Source organism: Dermacentor andersoni, chromosome 10 (genome assembly GCF_023375885.2).
Source record: "Dermacentor andersoni chromosome 10, qqDerAnde1_hic_scaffold, whole genome shotgun sequence".
Taxonomy (NCBI): Eukaryota; Metazoa; Arthropoda; class Arachnida; order Ixodida; family Ixodidae; genus Dermacentor; species Dermacentor andersoni.
The window spans coordinates 5,579,046-5,597,615 of NC_092823.1; the positions used below are offsets into that span (position 1 = coordinate 5,579,046).

At 45.3% G+C, this 18,570-nt stretch overlaps 1 protein-coding gene across 1 annotated transcript in view; it reads right to left on the bottom strand.

Moving 5' to 3' along the window:
• LOC126519722 (BTB/POZ domain-containing protein 9-like) overlaps positions 1-18,570 on the bottom strand; it is a 199,750-nt gene that overhangs the window by 179,917 nt on the left and 1,263 nt on the right. Inside the window, exon 2 of the mRNA XM_055065337.2 lies at positions 12,446-12,706. Within this exon, the coding sequence (XP_054921312.1) occupies positions 12,446-12,687 (242 nt within the window). The 5' untranslated portion in view covers positions 12,688-12,706. The remainder of the gene's footprint in view (positions 1-12,445; positions 12,707-18,570) is intronic.

Below are 18,570 nucleotides of genomic sequence, written 5' to 3' on the forward strand. Positions count from 1 at the left end.
GTTTTAGGAATCTCTGATTCCTTCAAGTCCTCCTATACGTCTACCTCGATCTCTTCACACAACCACGACAGGTCAGCTCTCGTCAAACACATTAGGACCATGGTCGCTACTTTAAGCTTTGGCTCTGCTGTCACACAATACTTGTTGCGATACCCACGCAAATCAAAATACAAGTAAAAGATCCCAGCGAATCAAATCAAAAACACAGAGAAATTGAAGCCTGGTAAATCTTACAGCCAAAACCAAATGCTTACCCACTGAAGCAGCACCATATCACCAGTCCTTCTCCGCCGTACCCAGTCAGTTGCAAGAGGTGGTCAATCTCGTCTCCTCCAACTTTATCAGGATACCGGTCGGTCATAATGTGCCAACGTCCGTCAGCTGCCGTTGCTGTCTCCGAGTCGTAGGCCGATCAATGAGCCGTAGGCTGATCTCACCGCTGCCATTCAGTTATTAGATTTTGAGCGGTCGTAGTTGTAGGGAGGACTTTGGGAGGAGCTAGGCGAGCAGGATTCATTTGCAGGATTTACATTTAAAACAAGACATACATCAACAGTCTAGTGTGACTCCCAAATGGAGCACGCGAGACGACGCATACAGCAAACAGCTTACGAGCACACAGCTCACTAGTACATTTCTAGCAGCCGACAATCGCTGCTTATAAGCTCTCGTCCTCCCCCCTTGATTCCAAGCGAACGGAAACGTTCATCCAGTCATCGTTCAGCATCACCGTTCGACGTCACCGAAGATGACCTGCCCTTTTGGAGGAGGCGGGCTCACATACTCGTGTTGCACACACACACACAGGTGTAAAGGTCCGGAGCCGACGTCAGGGGGGCTTCGTAGAACGCTGCTCCGTCAAGGGTGGCGCTGGCGGATAGCACATTCCTGAGCTGACCCCGCGCCACGTGGCTGCCGGTTATTCGCAGTTCTCTGAAGTGCGCCCCGTCTGGTTGGATTGGAACACGTGCAGCAGGCTGAAAGCTGGCACGTTGTCACCCCGTACGGCCATTCCTAACAATGTTTGTCAAGTGTGGGAAGCCGGTCATGTTGTAGAGGTAAAGTGGGGATAGAAGTGCTTACAAGAGCGTGCGCATGTCTATGTGTATGTGCAGTTAAACCTCGATATAATGAAGTAGGAAAACCAGCAATTTGCTTCGTTATATCAAAATTTTGTTTTATTGAAATTCGACCTTGTATGCAAATAAGTACAGTTGCCGGTCAATTTTTCTTACACAGTAAGCGGACACAGAATTTTCTGAATTATCGGGCAATCGACAAAAGCAGATTTGAATGAGAAAGCAATTCATTTTGATGAATTAGGCAGTTAGCAACGAATGATACGGTTTTGTGCCACGTGGATGATATATTAACATCGGTGGCACGAATCAAGCGAAGCCAGCCATGCTTTTTACGTGCACTCCACCCCCGTGGCTGACAGCGTCACTCGCACTGTGACGACGCTATCATGAAAAGCGCCGGCAGCGAGGAGTGAATGCTTCGTCGGCCTCTGGCTTCAACTGGTCACTGAAACTCGATATTACGCAACCTTCAATACCAAATGCACAGGAAGACCGCTTACGTGGTGCCACTCCATCTCGACATGCCCACTCTTTGCATACGTGGCAGATTACCTCTAAAGCTGGGTGCGTGGCTGTATATGCGCTCAGCCATGCTTACAGACATGCGCAGCCACGGCCAAGATGCGCATCAACTTACCTTCCCCCTCCGCTCCCCACCCCTTGCACGCCTGATCGCGTTACCACAAGCTCGCTCCCCTTCCCTTTTTCTCCTTGCTCACGCGAGAAGGCGGCACTCCTGAAGCCACCATATTTCTTGTCTCACCCCAGCACACTTTCACTCACATCTACAGCACAAAGTGCACAGGGCACGATAGAATCTTATCGCACTTGGATTTTATATGAAACCTGATGTGGCTCCACTTCGGCGGTCGCTCTTGTTACGCCGCGCGCAATTTGAGAGGTGCATTTGCAAGCAGCCGCTTGTAAATCAATCATTTAACCATCAACATCGCGGTCGCTCTTGTTACGCCACGCGCAATTTGAGAGGTGCATTTGCAAGCAGCCGCTTGTAAATCAATCATTTAACCATCAACATCGGTAGAAGTTTTCATTAACTGCCTCAGCATTCCTTAATGGTGGAAGCAAAATTTTGTTAAATTGAAGTTTCATACAAACACACTTCATTATACTGAGGTTTTAAATACATGGTGTTCTATGGACAAGAGGTTATGAAAGTTAAATACTTCATTATATTGAGAATTTAGTTATACTGAAGTTCACTATATCAAAGTTGAACTGTATATGTAGGTGTGCATGTGCATATATACAGTGTAACTGACGGTGGTCACTTTTCTCCTCAAAGAGGCACGACATGTGTAAAGTGAGCTTCTCAACAATACTTTGCAATGCGGTGAACACAGTTTAAATCATGGATTCGGCACCTCAAAGAGGTGCGAACATGGCCTTAATGCATTTCTCTAGCATTTAGCACTAAATCATTACGGAATTTTTTCCCTTAAAATCTGCCTTGAGAAACCTGAAATTGGGATTACGATGAGAAACACTGTCTTCAAGTATTCACTGTCCCCTAGCACTGCCAGGACAGATAATGCAGCCTTTGGTGTAATGATCGGGGTCATCAGTGAAAGCAGGCAGATATGTGCTAACAAGTTCAAGTTATCCAGCGTGGGCCAATTTTAGGATCGGAATAATAAAGGTTCTGGTCAGCAGAAATGCATCGGTGCTAGCCAAGACTTTTGATTGGGATGAAATGAGCGAAAAAAGTTTAGTTAACCGGAGCTAAATCAACACACGTTTACTGTATTCGCGACACAGAAATATTGCAGATTTACTTCATTAGATCACACAATTTGTTATATCAAGGTTCAACTGTATTAGAGTCGTTGACCAATAATTTGGAGTCGATCGGGCCTGCCTAAATGTACAAATAAGCGATAGCCCAAAGCAGTGGTTCCCAAATTGGGGTCTGCAAAGCCATTTTTGGGGGTCCACAATACCTACGCCTGCAAAAAAAAAAGAAAAAAAAGTGTTTTTTTCTTTTGTAGATGTGGCAACTGCACACCTTGAGGCATTCTGGTTGGGGACTGCGCAAATGTTTCCCCTTCTTGATGAGATGGTTGTAAAGCTTCCGCTGCAGCTTTCTACGACATATGCATGCGAGCATGCTTTTTCCGAGCTTGCATACTTTAAAAGCAAGTACAGAAACGGGTTGAATGTGGCTGCAGATATACAACTTTGCTTTAAAAAAAATTATGGGGTTATACGTGCCAAAACTACAATCTGACTGAGGCACGCCACAGTGGGGGACTACGGAATAAGTTGGACAACCTGGAGTTCTCCAAAGTGCACCCAAACTAAGTACACGGGTGTTTTTGCACTTTGCACCCGTATACAGTAAACTCTCAGTTGTACGAACATCGGTTCATCGAATATTTCAGAATAACGAACTTTTTAAAAATCCCCGGCAGTTTTCTTATAAATTCTATGCAAAAATGTATCACTTAAACGAATTTCGGAACAGTCAATATTTCAGTTTAACGAACTGCACTGCCTGCCCTCATCGAACTGGATGCCTGCCCTCATCAAACCGCTGCTCCAGCAGCAACGTAACATCGCTGGCGCTACAGCACCCCTGGGGCAAAGCGGCGGCGCTGAAAATGAACGGCAACAAGGTACGGCCTCCGAGATCGCCCTCACAAAACGAGCAAGCATGTAATCTCGGAGGCCATGAACAAAGTAACATCGCTGGCGCTTACAACGCCGCCAGAGTAAAGCAGCGATCTGTCACACCACAAACCACGGGGTGTGTTTTTTTCCGACCGGCTACGCGTGGCATGGCTGTCGTCTCTTTCTTTCCAGTCTCGTCGGTTCCGCGTGTGCACGCAAACAACCCACGTGGTGTGTTTTTCATTGATATGTACAAATTCCATTTCACACATTTCTAACACTATGGATGCCATGTCTTTTGCTCCATGAATTTCACTTCAAACTTTTGACTCTGTATGCCATGTCTTATGTTGGTCTAGTGAATATTCAGTTTAGTGAACTTTCAGTTAAGTGAACTATTTCCTTCGGTCCCTTGAAGTTCACTCAAGTGAGAGTTCACTGTAGATGCAGCCGCTGTGGCCAGGATTCGATCCCTTAGCGTGACCACACCACATACTGACAAGCGGTCCAGACTGAATTGACACGGCACTTCTGTTTGACCATTCTTTGCAGGTAGCAATGAAAGGTGGCTGTTTCACTCTGCATGCGGTGTTAACTTATATCCCCCCCCCCCTACACACTGCAAGGGTTCCCCCATCACTTCCAACGGTCCACAAGGGGTCGCTGACACATCTATGGCTGAGAACCACTGGCCTAAAGTGTAGCACTCGCCTGAAAATAAATGACTTTATTCCACACACTTGCCAAAAGCATTTGTCAATGCGTTGCTGCATGTGCATGAGCTTACCTACCGCCTGATCAGTCCATATTTCGATCATTTTTATGCTGTCACTACAAACATAGATGACAATGCAGTCAACGCATGCCTCCATGGTGGTGACAGTGAGGCAACATGCTTTGGCCAGCAAAATTTTCGTGGGAGTTCGCGTTGCCCGTAGAGGGTAAGTTTGCTTCTTCATGCACTGCACCAATGTAGAATGACCATGCTCTAACGGCTGAATGATCGTGGTCTTCTTAGCAACAGTCACTGTTTGGTTCTATTCGCACATAATCACCACCTGGGTTGGGGCTGACATCAAGGATGGAGTATGTGCCAGTTGAAGCTCCTAGACGAGTCTGAGCAACAATAAATTTGGCAGGGACACATGTGACTGTTTACCTGTGGGAATGCGAAAGCATTATACTATTTGTAGACCTCAGAAAGTCATGAACGCGCTCATTTTATACACTCATGATGTGGAATCACCTCTTCCCCACTGGCTGCATCCACTGATGCATGCACTAGTAAACATCTCTACTAAGCCAGAACTGTGGATTTGCCGTGGCGTCAGGGAAGCGTGCTCGTCTCGTACCCAGTAGAGCTGGGTTCGATTCCCACTCAGACCAAAATATACCAAATTTTATTTTCGGAGCCGTTAATTTACTTTGTTTACAGGACCATCCATGAGAAATATTAAATCAATCCGAGCATTCTTTTAAGTATTTGTATTCTTTGCGCTGTCGGGCATTTTTGGTACCATCCTTCGGTCAAGCCGACTCCAACAAATTTTTGCTGAATGCGTTCACATTAAAAGTCAGCCGTGCATGTTTCACACAAGGAACAAACGCTGGACACACGGAACTCCCACCGACTCGCACTGCTCGCATGACAAGCGGCCTTTAGAGTGGTTAGCAGCCTGGCTTGGCTTGTCCTGTGGTTTGGGTGCGGCCGGCGACTACCAAATCAACTAGGCTTTGCTAGTTTCGGTTTCAAGGAGGCCCCTACAATATTGGTGGCAATGCCCCCAAAATAATGTATCACTCTTCCTGCTCAACTCGGAGCATGAATAGGCATGTGGTCGGGCAGGCAGAGTCTGAATTATCGAATGACGCTGTAATGTGCCCAAAATTTCCGAGCAGTGGGAGACATTGCTGCTCAGCTTGGACCCAGAGGAGCAGCTCTGGGCCATCTGAATGGCCGAAGACGCCGCCAGAAAGCAAGGACTGGCCGCCGTCTGAGGAAGGGGGGGATTGGGGGTTAGTCTCCCGACCCCCGCCACCCCTTAACCCCATCAAGGACATAATAAAGTTTTTTCTACCTCTGCCACCCTTATACAGTAAAGCTTCGTTAATTCACATATCACGGGACAAGAAAAAACTCTGAATTAACCGAATATAGAGTTATCGGAGGTATCAAAAAACAACAAAGAAATTATTACTATGTCAACACACCTTTATTTACTGAATTAATCAGCAAATGCTGTTTCTATTTTGCACAAAAGCAGTGTGGCAGCTGTAATTTTAGCCATCTTGTGACTGATTAGTGCTCACAGCAGTGAACGCCTACATCGGAGACACGGATTTCACTACTGTGCGGACATCCGTATTATTTTTTTGCCAGCGAGTTCGTTGCCAACAGATCATCCGTCCATCACGATATAGCCGATGCTCTGCATCTTTGACAGCTTTGCACCGAGTCAAAACGAAAAAACTGTTTGCCGCACCACTACGGACGAAACCATGGCCGCTATCGATACGCGCGTCGAATGAAAATGAAACTACTGCTTGCCACAACCACTGCGGAAAAAAACGTGATGGCTATCGACGCAATATTCGATGGAATGAATGAATGAATGAATGTGTGTTGTTCAGTGGTGCAAGGGCCAGGTATGGCCAAAGAGCGCCAAAACAGTGCTATTGATCTCGCGGTGGAATGACGAGTTCTGTGAAGTCGATGTGACGTGGCTGTAAAGGGGCCTAAGAAATAGTCGCTGTAAAGTGCGTAAAATCTACGTGCAATAAGATTATGGCGATGACTAATGATGAGTACTATGAGCCTTACACTGCATTGTGGAAGAATGATATGATATACAGAACATGTAAGATGTAAAAATTAGCTACAGCACAACTGCCTTCACCAGAGCTCTTGAAACACAAGGGCCTGGAGGTATGTGCTCTACAGTACGACTATCCCAGCGGCATCCTCTAAAGAGAGGAAGCGCTACGAATGTATGGGACTAATAACTTGTAAGACCACATCTCTGAGGAAACCTAGAACTGTGTCTGTATTAAAAAGTGGTTCTGGACCGAGAAACATTGCAGGATGAAGAGGAATGTGCTGCTGGTATGCTAAGAAAAAATGTCTCTTTCTCTCAGATTCGGCTTCCCGACACTCCAAGAGGACGTGGGGTACAGTCAGCCTCTCCCCGCATCTACCACAGGTTGGAGGCTCACTTCCGGTGAGTAGAAAATTATGGGTGCCAAATGTGTGTCCTATTCTGAGACGACAAAATAGGACATCTTTTTGGGGCCGATTTTGTAGCAGAGGGCCAAAATCCTAACTGTGGTTTTATCAGGTGGAGCTTATCATCTGTTTCCGCGTTCCACATGCGTTGCCAGTGGTCTCGCAGCATCCTTCGCAAGAAAGGCCTCAGATCTGTGACAGGCACCTCAGCAGTAGGGTTAACAGCTTGCGATGCGATTGACTTGGCCATCTCGTCCGCCAGAATGTTACCCTCGATGCTCCTATGGCCAGGCACCCAGCATATAATGATATGCTGGTTAGATATGTGCACTTTACACAAGACGGAATAGAGTTCATTAAGTACTGGATTTTTGTGTGTATAGAGTGACATCAAGGCCTTCACGAAGCTTAGAGAGTCTGTAAAGATTGTTGCTTTTGGAAGTTTTAATTTTCTTATATGTTTCACAGCAGACAGTAATGCGTAGTGCTCGGCCGTAAAGATACTTGTTTCTGGATGCAGTACATCAGATTCTGCGAAGGATGGGCCGACGGCAGCATAGGACACCCCGGCATTTGACTTCAAAGCGTCTGTGTAGAACTATGCGCAGAAGTGCTTGTGCTGGAGTTCTAGGAAATGCATTCGGGTTTCGATCTCTGGTGCTTGTTTTGTTATCTCTAAAAAGGATATGTCACATTAAATCACCTGCCAGTCCCAAGGTGGTAACAGCTTAGTTGGATGCATTAGGCGAAGCTCGAGGAGTGGGACATGCATTTCATCGCTAAGCTCCATCACACGAAGTGAGAAAGGCTGTCTTACAGAGGGACGATTATGGAAAAGTGTAGTACACGTCATATCGTTAACAGTGCTAAAACATGGATGTTGATGACTGGAGTGTATTTTCAGGAAATATGTAGGGCTGATATAAGTTCTCTGTAGATGGAACGACCATTCATTTGATTCCGCGTATAAGCTTTCAATAGGGCTTGTCATGAAAGTGTAGTTGCCATATTGGATGGCAACTACACACTTCTAAAGCCACGCGGCCAAAGCGGTATTGTGCTCGGCAGTAAACAGAAGAATAAAGGTTTTACAGGCACAAATAGACATGAAGTGTTCCAGTGTTGCTGTCATTTACATACGATTTCAGCTGATGACTGTGGCAATGCGGACGCCACCGCTCCGCTTCGGTTGAATGCTAGTGCTGTTGTTGCTCTTTTGTGTTGCACATTTGGGGCACTCCAGCACTCGCCGGACTAGAGTCGTCTAAATTAACCGATGTGTAGCCAAATACATCCTAATGAACGACAGTTTGATTGCATTAAAAAATTCATACGCCTGCGAGACCAGAGGTCGACTGAATAATCTGATTTTCTGAATTAATGAGGTGCGAATTAACAAGGTTTTACTGTATATTAGGGCTATGGAGCCAGTGGACGTGCCGCAAAGCTGTCCGAATTATCAGATGGCAACTGTCTGCCCACACTGATCCCTCAGCCTGTGCTGTGGGCCACCGAAAGACTACACGTGGTCACTGGTGTTGCTAGCTCATGGGGATCATTTTTCACCTCTGTCAGAGGGCAGAAGCAGCCTGGAGAGTCATTTAGCGGTAAGGCACAAATGGCATGGGTCATGCTCAAGTGAGCAAAGCCAAGGACAAATTATAAATGCACCTCATTTGTAATCGATTTCCAGAAATGCAATTTTGCTTGCGTTTTCTTCTGGCATAGTACAGTACAACCTGGTTAGTACGTTCGCATTACATACGCTTTCCCGGCGCCAACCTTCGCTGCTGAGAACACAAAAAACGACCCAATAGAGTTATGCTCATTTTTACTGCTTAATACGTTCCCAGAAAACACAATTTTTTGGCACCAATGGTCAGTACGTCGCCAAACTGTGATCGTATGATACGTTTTCCGGCCACTATCTCAGTTAGCAAGACAATGCGCAAGGTGCACGTAATCGAGAACGAAATATAGCTGCCCGCCGTGGCAGCTTCACCACAATACTCGCCCGCCCGTCTCACGTGAAAATGCTGGTGCAAACTAAGTTTCTCATTTCGGTACCAGAAAATCTACTCCAGGGTCGTTGCACATGGCATTCACAGCTATCAGCGGTAATCCTATTGGGATAAGCATCTTTGCCTATCTGTTTCACAGCACGTGGTGACGTCAGAAGTGTAGTGCACACTTTTAATAGGTGATAACCAAAATGTAACACCATTCACTGCTGCAGACTGCGATCGTATATGTTTCCAGGCCGCTAGATCGCATGTGAACAAGAAAAGGCACAAGGCATACGCGATCGAGTACACGCGAACAGTACCGTGTCATGTGAAAATGACGAGGTGCACAGTTTTTCATTCCAGTAACACCAAATCTCTGCCCCAGGTCATCGCACACCGTATTCACAGCTATCGCTGCTAAACCTATTGCGATTATTAGAAACTAAACAAAACACAAAAGTTATGCATATGATGCTCTCATTGTCTTATGAAGTGTTGCCTAGAGTGTACCCTGAAAAAAAAATATATTGTGGTATACAACTGTCTATGTTCATACTGCACCATTTCTTTCTAGTTTCATTCTCCATGCTATACTTGGCGTTGCATTCTCATGTTTATTGAATCGCCCTATTTGCCAGCATTGTTACTATTTTCGTTATGGCCTATTCATCCCCCCCCCATGTAATGGCCTTGCCGGCCTTTGGTGTATCCAATTAAATAAATAAATAAGTAAATAAATAAATAAATAAGCATCTTCACCTATCTGTCTTACAGCGCATGGTGTGTAGTGCCATTGGTAATGTACTGCACGCTTTTAGTAAGCGATAATCCAAACACGCCGCCGTTCCCTACTGCAGGCAGTGCAATGTGGGCATCACATTTACTTCGGTGGCATCGGGTGCTCCCTAGCAGCTCGATTTCGTCTCAGTTTCCCATCACACTCTTAAGGCACCACGCAAAGAAAAACAACAAAACGCGTCTCAGGCCGCCGGAGCACCACCAGCTCTATGCGCATCTGCGTCTTGTGCCACAACGATCCGTGCGACGCTTCGCATTAATTAGACGTCAACAATAGTTGAAGCTGTCAAATCTTTTTAATTACTTCGAATCACATGTTTTTCTGGTTAGTATGTGTTTTATTTTTTGCATTTTTTTTCCAAAACGTACGAATGAGGTTCTACTGTATTAGGCGCAGAGCAAGAGATAAAGAAAGGGCTAGCACTGAGCTTCAAGTGATAGCTGTGAGAGTCCAGTAGGTGTAATACAGTAAAAGCTCGTTAATTCACAAATCATTAATTAGAAATTTCGGATAATTTGAAGTAGCCGCCGCGGTCTGTACAACAATGTATTGAAAGCAATATGTAATGCATCCCGCTAATGCACACTGAAGTCCACACGGCCACCGGTAATTCAAACTCGGTGCCATAGTGGATGGGGAGAGTGCTAAAGCACGGGCGCACATTGGAAACGCCAGTGTCGCTGCATGGGCCACGCCGCTCTGCTCTTTCCATCTGCGGCCCTTTGTTTAGGCCCGACTGGGGAGAGACGTTCTTGCGCCGTCCCAGGCAGGACCAACGCCTATGTTGCAGGTCGGTTCTGTCCTACCCTCAAGACCTTCAAGATAAAAACGTGGGTGCAGCACTGCATGTTTCTTCTTTTTCTTTCTTTTTTTTCATGTTACATCTTGGAGGCTACGCTCTTTCTCTATGAGGTGTTCTGTTGAGAAGCGCCACCAGATAATGCTTAAAACATGGCGGCCATGATGTTTATCTCCGCTCGCAGTACCAAAAAGCATAGCCTTTGGGATTCATGGCTGTTACTCAAAGGAAAGCATTGCTGGGATATGTGTTTGGACAGCACCTATATCTATATATATAGTGGAACTCGGCAGCGTGCAGCTACAAGAGTACAACGAATACCAACATCACAGCAGGTTGTGGTGCATTTCACAAGTGCATTTTAGAGCGTAGCTTTTGGCGGCGCCAAGGCACATCTATAATCTAACGCATCTATAATCTGCTTGCGCTGCGCAAGCTGAAATGCCATCGCCTCTAGACTCTAGACGAGCACGCCGTCGGCTGCTTTCTTCAGAGTATGCGCAGAACAATCCCCAACCCGTGCACCGCTTTGAACAGTTTGCACGGCTGTCTACGACTGTCGGCAAAGCGGCACCGGCACCTGTTATTTCGATAGCAATTATGTGGACACTCCAGGCGCATTGCTGCCATCAGCGTCACCGTGAGGCTCCGCATAAAGTCTAAGGGCGATAAAATCGTCGCTGTGCGCCGTATGCTGTGTGAGCGAGTGAAAGCTTGCGAAGGTGAGCTGGCGAACGTGGCTCGAACTCGCGTGCGCAAGTTAGGAAGGTGGGACAGAAGCACACCCTCTCCAGTCAAGCACGAGGCACGGGGGTGAGGCGAGGAAGGGAGGGGACGTTTTTCTCAGATGGCTGCTCCTAACAGCATGTCCGTGCGGACGCCGTATCTTGAAAGCGATTTGCGCTGCGGCCAAAGTGCACACCCACGCGGGCCTCATCTTCAAAGCGATCTGTGATGTTTGCAGAAAGCACGTAGTGTCAGTAGCTTTGTACGCGCTGTGCTCCCTACATTTCGTTCGTGTTGAAGAGAGACATGTACGAAGGTAAATTCTCTTGCTGGTGGTGCCGCAATTCCTCACTTCAATGTTTTTCAGCGAGTTACCGCGGTCATCGAGCAAGATGTGTTCATATTTACCTGTGTGCGCTTGACACCGTGGTTGTTAATTTAGTTAGCAAGCAAATGTTTACAAGTTTGTAGAGCTGATAAAACTATTAGCCTTATCTCGTATAGCTATCTACTAATTTTCTATCACAATCGATGCTTCGCCTTTTGGACGAAACTGCGACATTTTTTTCTCCATGCCGTGCATTGTGGTTTGGCGCAGTCGGTGCGACGAACGTGCAGATGGAGCTCGAGCCATCTCAATGTTGCGCACGTCGGACCCCGTTGGCTGCATCCGGTTACCTTGGCTGCGCCAGTGCTTCGAACTACAGACGTTCGTGCCAGCGTGACAAAGCGTGTGTGCACGCACACTCGCACTACGTCGGACTATATTATATATACGTGCCTTAACCGAGCGATTTTTTTCTTACTTTTATTAGTTCAAATTTTGTATAATTCAAATTTTTGTAGCATCCCCGTGGAATTCGAATTAGTGAGCTTTTACTGTAGCTTCTTGCATGTGCAGGCGATATGAGCACCATGTATATTATGCGGGAAGTGGGTGGTTTTGCATATTTGCGTAAACCTCACTGCATCCATGCAACAAAAACTATCTTCACACCAACTAGCTCTCAAGTCTTTGCAGTCGTGTGCCAGCTATCAATGCCAGTAAGACTACCACCTCACCAAGACTCTGTAATGCAAGGGCTGGGAGGTTTGTGCTCTAGAAAACGCAACCATCACAGCAGCCGACTAATGGGAGGATGCATTACTAATTTCTTGGCCTCCAACCAAAGCAGTGCTTACCGGAAGTAACTGCTGCAGGAAGCCAGCACAAGCCGGTGCGCGGGCAGCCGGACATCCTCCACAACCAGGGTGACGTCGCTGTACTCGGGCTGCAGGCAGAGGCGGCCAATGTGCTCGGCGAGCCAGCCCACGTGGTTGAGTTCACCGTAGGTAGCCGGCTCGGTGGTCTCCTCGGCAGGACTACAAGGGCGGCCCAGGGGTGCAGGCAGACCCCCGATGTCCGGGCAATGGCTGTCCCCCATCTCACCACAGCATCTGATTCTAAGGGGCAAGGGCCGAAAATGAGCACAGCACCTTTTCACGACTGTCATGCAAAGTGCTGGATCTTAAGACAAAGTTTGAGCTCCGTAACTCCTATCAAAATACACGGGAAAGGCGAAATCGTGTTTTCTTGGCAGCCACTGCACCAATTTTGATGATGCTTGTTGCATTTAAGAGAAACTTAATACATAGTGACTGTCTAGGAAGCAAATTTCTTTAAGCTGTTATTTTTTAAGGAATACTTAAAAAAAAATTAAAAACAACAACTCAACTATCAAGTATATGTCTTTGTAAATCAGGAATAAAAAAAAAAAACGATATCACTATTCTTTAAATTGTATCTAATAATACATCTCAAGAGGACAAAATTTATGTATTATACACTGCTGCAAAACTTTGAACTCTGAGTAAGCTCGTATGTAGCCCTTGTCCACTTAGGATGCAGACTCTCTTGCTTTTGGTGCAGAAATACAAACCAGTAAACTTTGTGCCTCAGATTTTTTTTTTTTAGGTTGACCGTTTTCAGCAATCTGTTAAAACATTTCAGGTCCCAAATCAAAATTTCATTTGAATCTGTTCAGCGACTGTCTAACATGAGGGCTTGCGCATTTCTAAGTGTGCTCTAATAAAGAAATTGAAGTTCAACTCCAGCTGCAGCTTCTTCTTAATTTAGTGGGCTGTTGCGATTTCATAAGTTATAGTTTATAAGATCCTAAATTCGTTCTCATCTGGAACTCACATTAGGAAAACAAAGCTTTGGAGAGGAACTTTCCAACTGGAGCAAACACATCATGAATATAACCCAGCTGTGCCCATTGTGTTCAATTGAAATCAAGGGCTCACCCCTTATGCATGTTAAATTCAGTGCAACATAGATGAATACATGACGACAACACAGTGTGCTAATTACAGCCATTTATGTCTTTCGTCAATGAACAGGCTTTTTATTTATTGCTTTTGAAGCCCGTCTCCTGGCTTAGAAACATTTGGAGGTAGTGCACTGTGTTGCCATAGTTTTCATACTCTTTTATATCTTGCTGTAGCTAATCTGTGGAACTTACCCCTCTTAATTAACATACGAAGCCAAACACAACTGCACCAATTTTTAGAACTTCTACTGCACCAGAACAGCTGAAGAAAATAATTCGAAATCCACGTTTTCCCACTGATGCATGGCATCAAGGTTTCGGCATGAAATGAAAAAAAAAAAAATAACAATGGCAGTTTCGTCCTCCCTTGCTCTTCTAGTAATCAAGCTCATACCATAAAATTTACAAGAATATAGGTTTAAAGCAATTTATCAGTCTAAACTGATTTAACGTTTCTGTTAAGTGTTGTTTTAAAGGAGTACTGACAAAAAGGTTTTGTGATTTTTTATTGATTTTTTTTCTGAGGAGAGGGGAGGGGGTGTAGCTGTCATCTTCATAATTACATTAGTTAGATCTTGATGAGGGCTAGTTGGTTCCTATTTGGAACTGAGGTTAAACAGCGCAAGGAAAACAAAGCACATGGAAACAAATACTACAGACACATGCTGACTGCCAACTGCAAGTTTACTTGAAATTCACCAGCCGTTTATACCTTTTTCAGCATAGGCATGCGTACACCAGTCACAAAAACATTTGCACCTCTGATCTGCACATCTGATGCTGCTGATTTGCAGATGTTTTTGCGACTGGTGTACGCTTGCCTATGCTGAAAAAGGTATAAACCGCTGGTGAATTGTTGCACCAAAAAAGGAAAGATAAAGACTAGCGAGGGAGAGTACGAAACGACAGATTGAGCGCTGAATTTGAACTGATTTTATTCTTACAGCAGGGCAGGGAGAACGAACAAATGTGCATGCGTACATCAGTGTTGCCTAGTGCGATTACAGTGACGTTTTTAACAGTTGCAACTCGTTTTGAAACAGATAAACAGATGTATCACTAATACAACTTGTGCCTCCAAAAGTTCTCTTGCTAACGTATCACCACTCCTGCCAAGTATCTTTATCTCACGCAGTAGTGGCTGGCATCTGCCTTCCAGGCAAACCGTGCAATGTGCAGGTAAATGCGCATTACCTTTGTTGATTACGGACAATTCATGCTCCCCGGCCCGGTCATTAACCCATCTCCCCATTTGTCCAACCCAGGATTTCCCACATTTCAGCGGTATCTCGTATATAACGCTCGTCGCACATTTCACGTACTGTCTAGTGTGCTTTTTCTGGCATCCTGACCTTTTGTCAACGAGGCTTATGCACGGACACAGTCCAGCCAACTTGCGTGGCACCGAGAAAACAACTGGCACACCAAACCTAGTAGCGACTTTCTTCAAGTTGTGGGAAAGCTTGTGGACCACTGCGAATTTGCCTCGTTTTTGGTCGGGCCTAGGCGTAGGCCTTTTTCCCTTCACTTTCTGGAGCAATGTTTTTCACATCGCCCCAATGACCGAGCTCGGGTAGCCGGCTGTGTGTAGCTTCGCCAGTTGCTTATCAAAGCTAGCCTGCATAGCGTGAGGGCGCAACTTCATGAGAGCAGATTCAAGGCAAAGAGTGGCTACTCCTCTTTTAACTAACTTAATACGCCTAGGCTCGACCAAAAGCGAGGCAAACCCGCAGTGGTCCACAAGCTTTCCCACAACTTGAAGAAAGTCGCTACTAGGTTTGGTGTGCCAGTTGTTTTCTCGGTGCCACGCAAGTTGGCTGGACTGTGTCCGTGCATAAGCCGCTTTGACAAAAAGTCAGGATGCCAGAAAAAGCACACTAGACAGCACGTGAAATGTGCGACGGGCGTTATATACGAGATACCGCTGAAATGTGGGAAATCCTAGGTTGGACAAACGGGGAGATGGGTTAATGATCGGGCCGGGGAGCGTGAATTGTCCGTAATCAACAAAGGTAATGCGCATTTACCTACGCGTTGCACGGTTTGCCTGGAAGGCAGATGCCAGCCACTACTGCGTGAGATAAAGATACTTGGCAGGAGTGGTGATACGTTAGCAAGAGAACTTTTGGAGGCATATCACATAAAAGAGAGAGGCACAAGTTGTATTATAGTGATACATCTGTTTATCTGTTTCAAAACGAGTTGCAACTGTTAAAAACGTCACTGTAATCGCACTAGGCAACACTGATGTACGCATGCGCATTTGTTCATTCTCCCTGCCCTGCTGTAAGAATAAAATCAGTTCAAGTTCAGCGCTATCTGTCGTTTCGTACTCTCCCGCCCAAGTCATTATTTTTCCTTTTTTGGCGCAACAATGTATTCATTAGATCCTAACCAACTCGCCCAGCAACAAGTTCTACTCTTCTCTGTGGTATTTGTTTCCTTGCGTCCTTGTTTTCTTTGCGCTGTTTAACCTCAGTTCTTCATAATTACAGTTCAGAGCCTCGATTGCTTGAGAGCTTCACAATTATTTAACAACAGCATCTGTTATATGAGCCATTCAATATGTGCGATAAGCGCAGCATGGCTTTGAACATGATAATGCAGGTTGAAAACTGAGGTGGCGGTCATGTGGTATCGCAAACCATTACACAGTGCACCAGACAACCCAATGAGGTGGCTAAAGGCCACACAATGACTGTGTCACCAAAAGCTGCTAAAGTGGCTTTTCCATTTTCGCAGGGTGAGACACTCCTCTCTTCTGGGCATTAGCTGAACAGACTTGGCTATCGGCAGCACGGCCATGGCGAATGTGTTATGGGGTCTGGTACCATGTCATTGAGAAATCTGCAGTGTACAATCAACCTCTTTTTAGGGCTTTCATAGATTATAAAAAAGCTGCTCAATTCAGTAGACACCAGTAGTAATGGAGACAATGCGCAGTCACGAAGTACAGGAAGCATACATGAATATTTTGGCAAACATCTACAAACATTCCCCAGCTACCGTAAGTCTTTACAGGAAAATGCGGAGGAAACTCCACTTGCAACTGATGGCTGAAAACATTAGCTAACAAAGTGTAAGGGTAGGGCTAAATATCAATATGCAGAAGACAAAGGTAATGTTCAGTAGCCTGGTGAGACGACAAGTATTTGTGAGGGGCAGTCAGCCCCTAGAATCTGTGCAAGGGTATGCTTAATGAAGTCAGGGCGGCACAACGTATGGCCTGCAAGCCGAGCAGCTCATGGCCAAATGCATTACAAGATGTGGTGGGGATCGCAATAAGTGCGGTGATACTAAACATAGAGCACCTTTCCACTAACAAAACATGCAACATTTCCCACTAAAGTGCAGCCCATGCGGCTCCTAAATAAGTTGGCTTTGGCACTTGCTGGTTTTAAGTTGTGGAGTGATGACCTAAGCCAATTAGTCACAGGGGACCTTAATCGTAGGAACGAAATTTACAGAAGAATAAAAATGGGTTCGAGTACATACGACAGGTCCCAGTACCAAATCATGGCCAGCAGCTTATCACTATACTTGAAAATGGTTCAGTTATTGCATTCTACTGGTACTACATCACCATCATCAGCTTATTTTATGTCCACTGCAGGACAAAGAATGTTAGGCGTAACGTTAAGAGGCAGGAAGAGAGCAGTGTGGATAAGAGAGCAAACAGGGACAGCCGATATTCTAATTGACATTAAGAGAAAGAAATGGAGCTGAGCAGGTCATGTAATGCGTAGGTTAGATAACCAGTACTAACATATGGGGCAAAAAACTGGAGGTTAACAAAGAAGCTTCAAAAGTTTAGGGTCATGCAATGAGCGATGAAGCCAACAATGTTAGGCATAACATTAAGAGGCTGGAAGACAGCGGTGCAGATCAGAGAGCAAACGGCGACAGCCAATATTCTAGTTGGCATTAAGAGGAAAAATTGGAGTGTGGCAAGGCCATGAAATTCTCAGAACAGATAACTGATGGTCTGTTAGAGTTAGAGGGAAAGGAAACACAGTCAGGTAAGGCAGAAAATTAGGTGGCGTGATGAAATTAACAAATCCACATGTGTAAGACGGGGGTCAAATAGTGCATTTGGAAATTTCTGGGATGGGCCTTTGTCCTGTGGTGGACATAAAAGTAGGCTGATCATGACAACCATGAGACCACTACATCAGGTTTCAGTGATGAGAGTAGTCTTACGTCTAAAGTTGCACGTTTTGAGTTGGCCACATGAAAAGGTAACGTAATTAATTACTGGTAGCACCTTTGCCAAATTGAGCCTCCACAGAATAATTACAGGGTTGACAGCTATCCAACTAAGAAATAAAACTGTGTTTCTGTCAGTGCTCTTCAGGGACATTAAAGAGAAACATTGAATCACTTTAGGATGATAAGTATCCTTGACGAGCTCCACTTAAAATTTGGAGCCGGAACACTAAGGCCAGTATGTCAGTGTGACATTACGTATGAAAAAGAATGTTTCTGCATTTATGTTATTCCGGTCCAGTAAATGTTCTTGAAGCTTTCAACATTCTGTGTTTGGATCTTTTAGAATACAATGTAGTAGTCTATAATAAGTGGGGTAAAAAAATTAACTAAGCCCGAGCAGATGCCATCGAAATCCATAACAAAAGAATTTTAAGGCAGCGTCACATCTGTTTTTCATTTTCTCATCGTTTCTGGCCTATCAAGCATCTTCTGGTGGTACGAGTGACTTTTTTGGTATTGTGGAAGGATAATTTCTAACACAACTCAAAACATTTTTCTCTTTAGTGTTCCTATAAAGTTCCGTTGCTTAGAGTGATCTCTGACAATCACACATGCTGGCAGCATGCGCTCCTGTCATGCAAGAGCCTCATTCTGTGCTTCAGAGATCACTGAACAAGGTGCTTAGCATTTATTGTGCTCATTAGGTGGGAACAAGTCTTGCATACCAGGCAGAAAGCTTGAAGAAGCTTCCCATCAAGGCCTTGAGGACCCCTAAACCAATCTGAG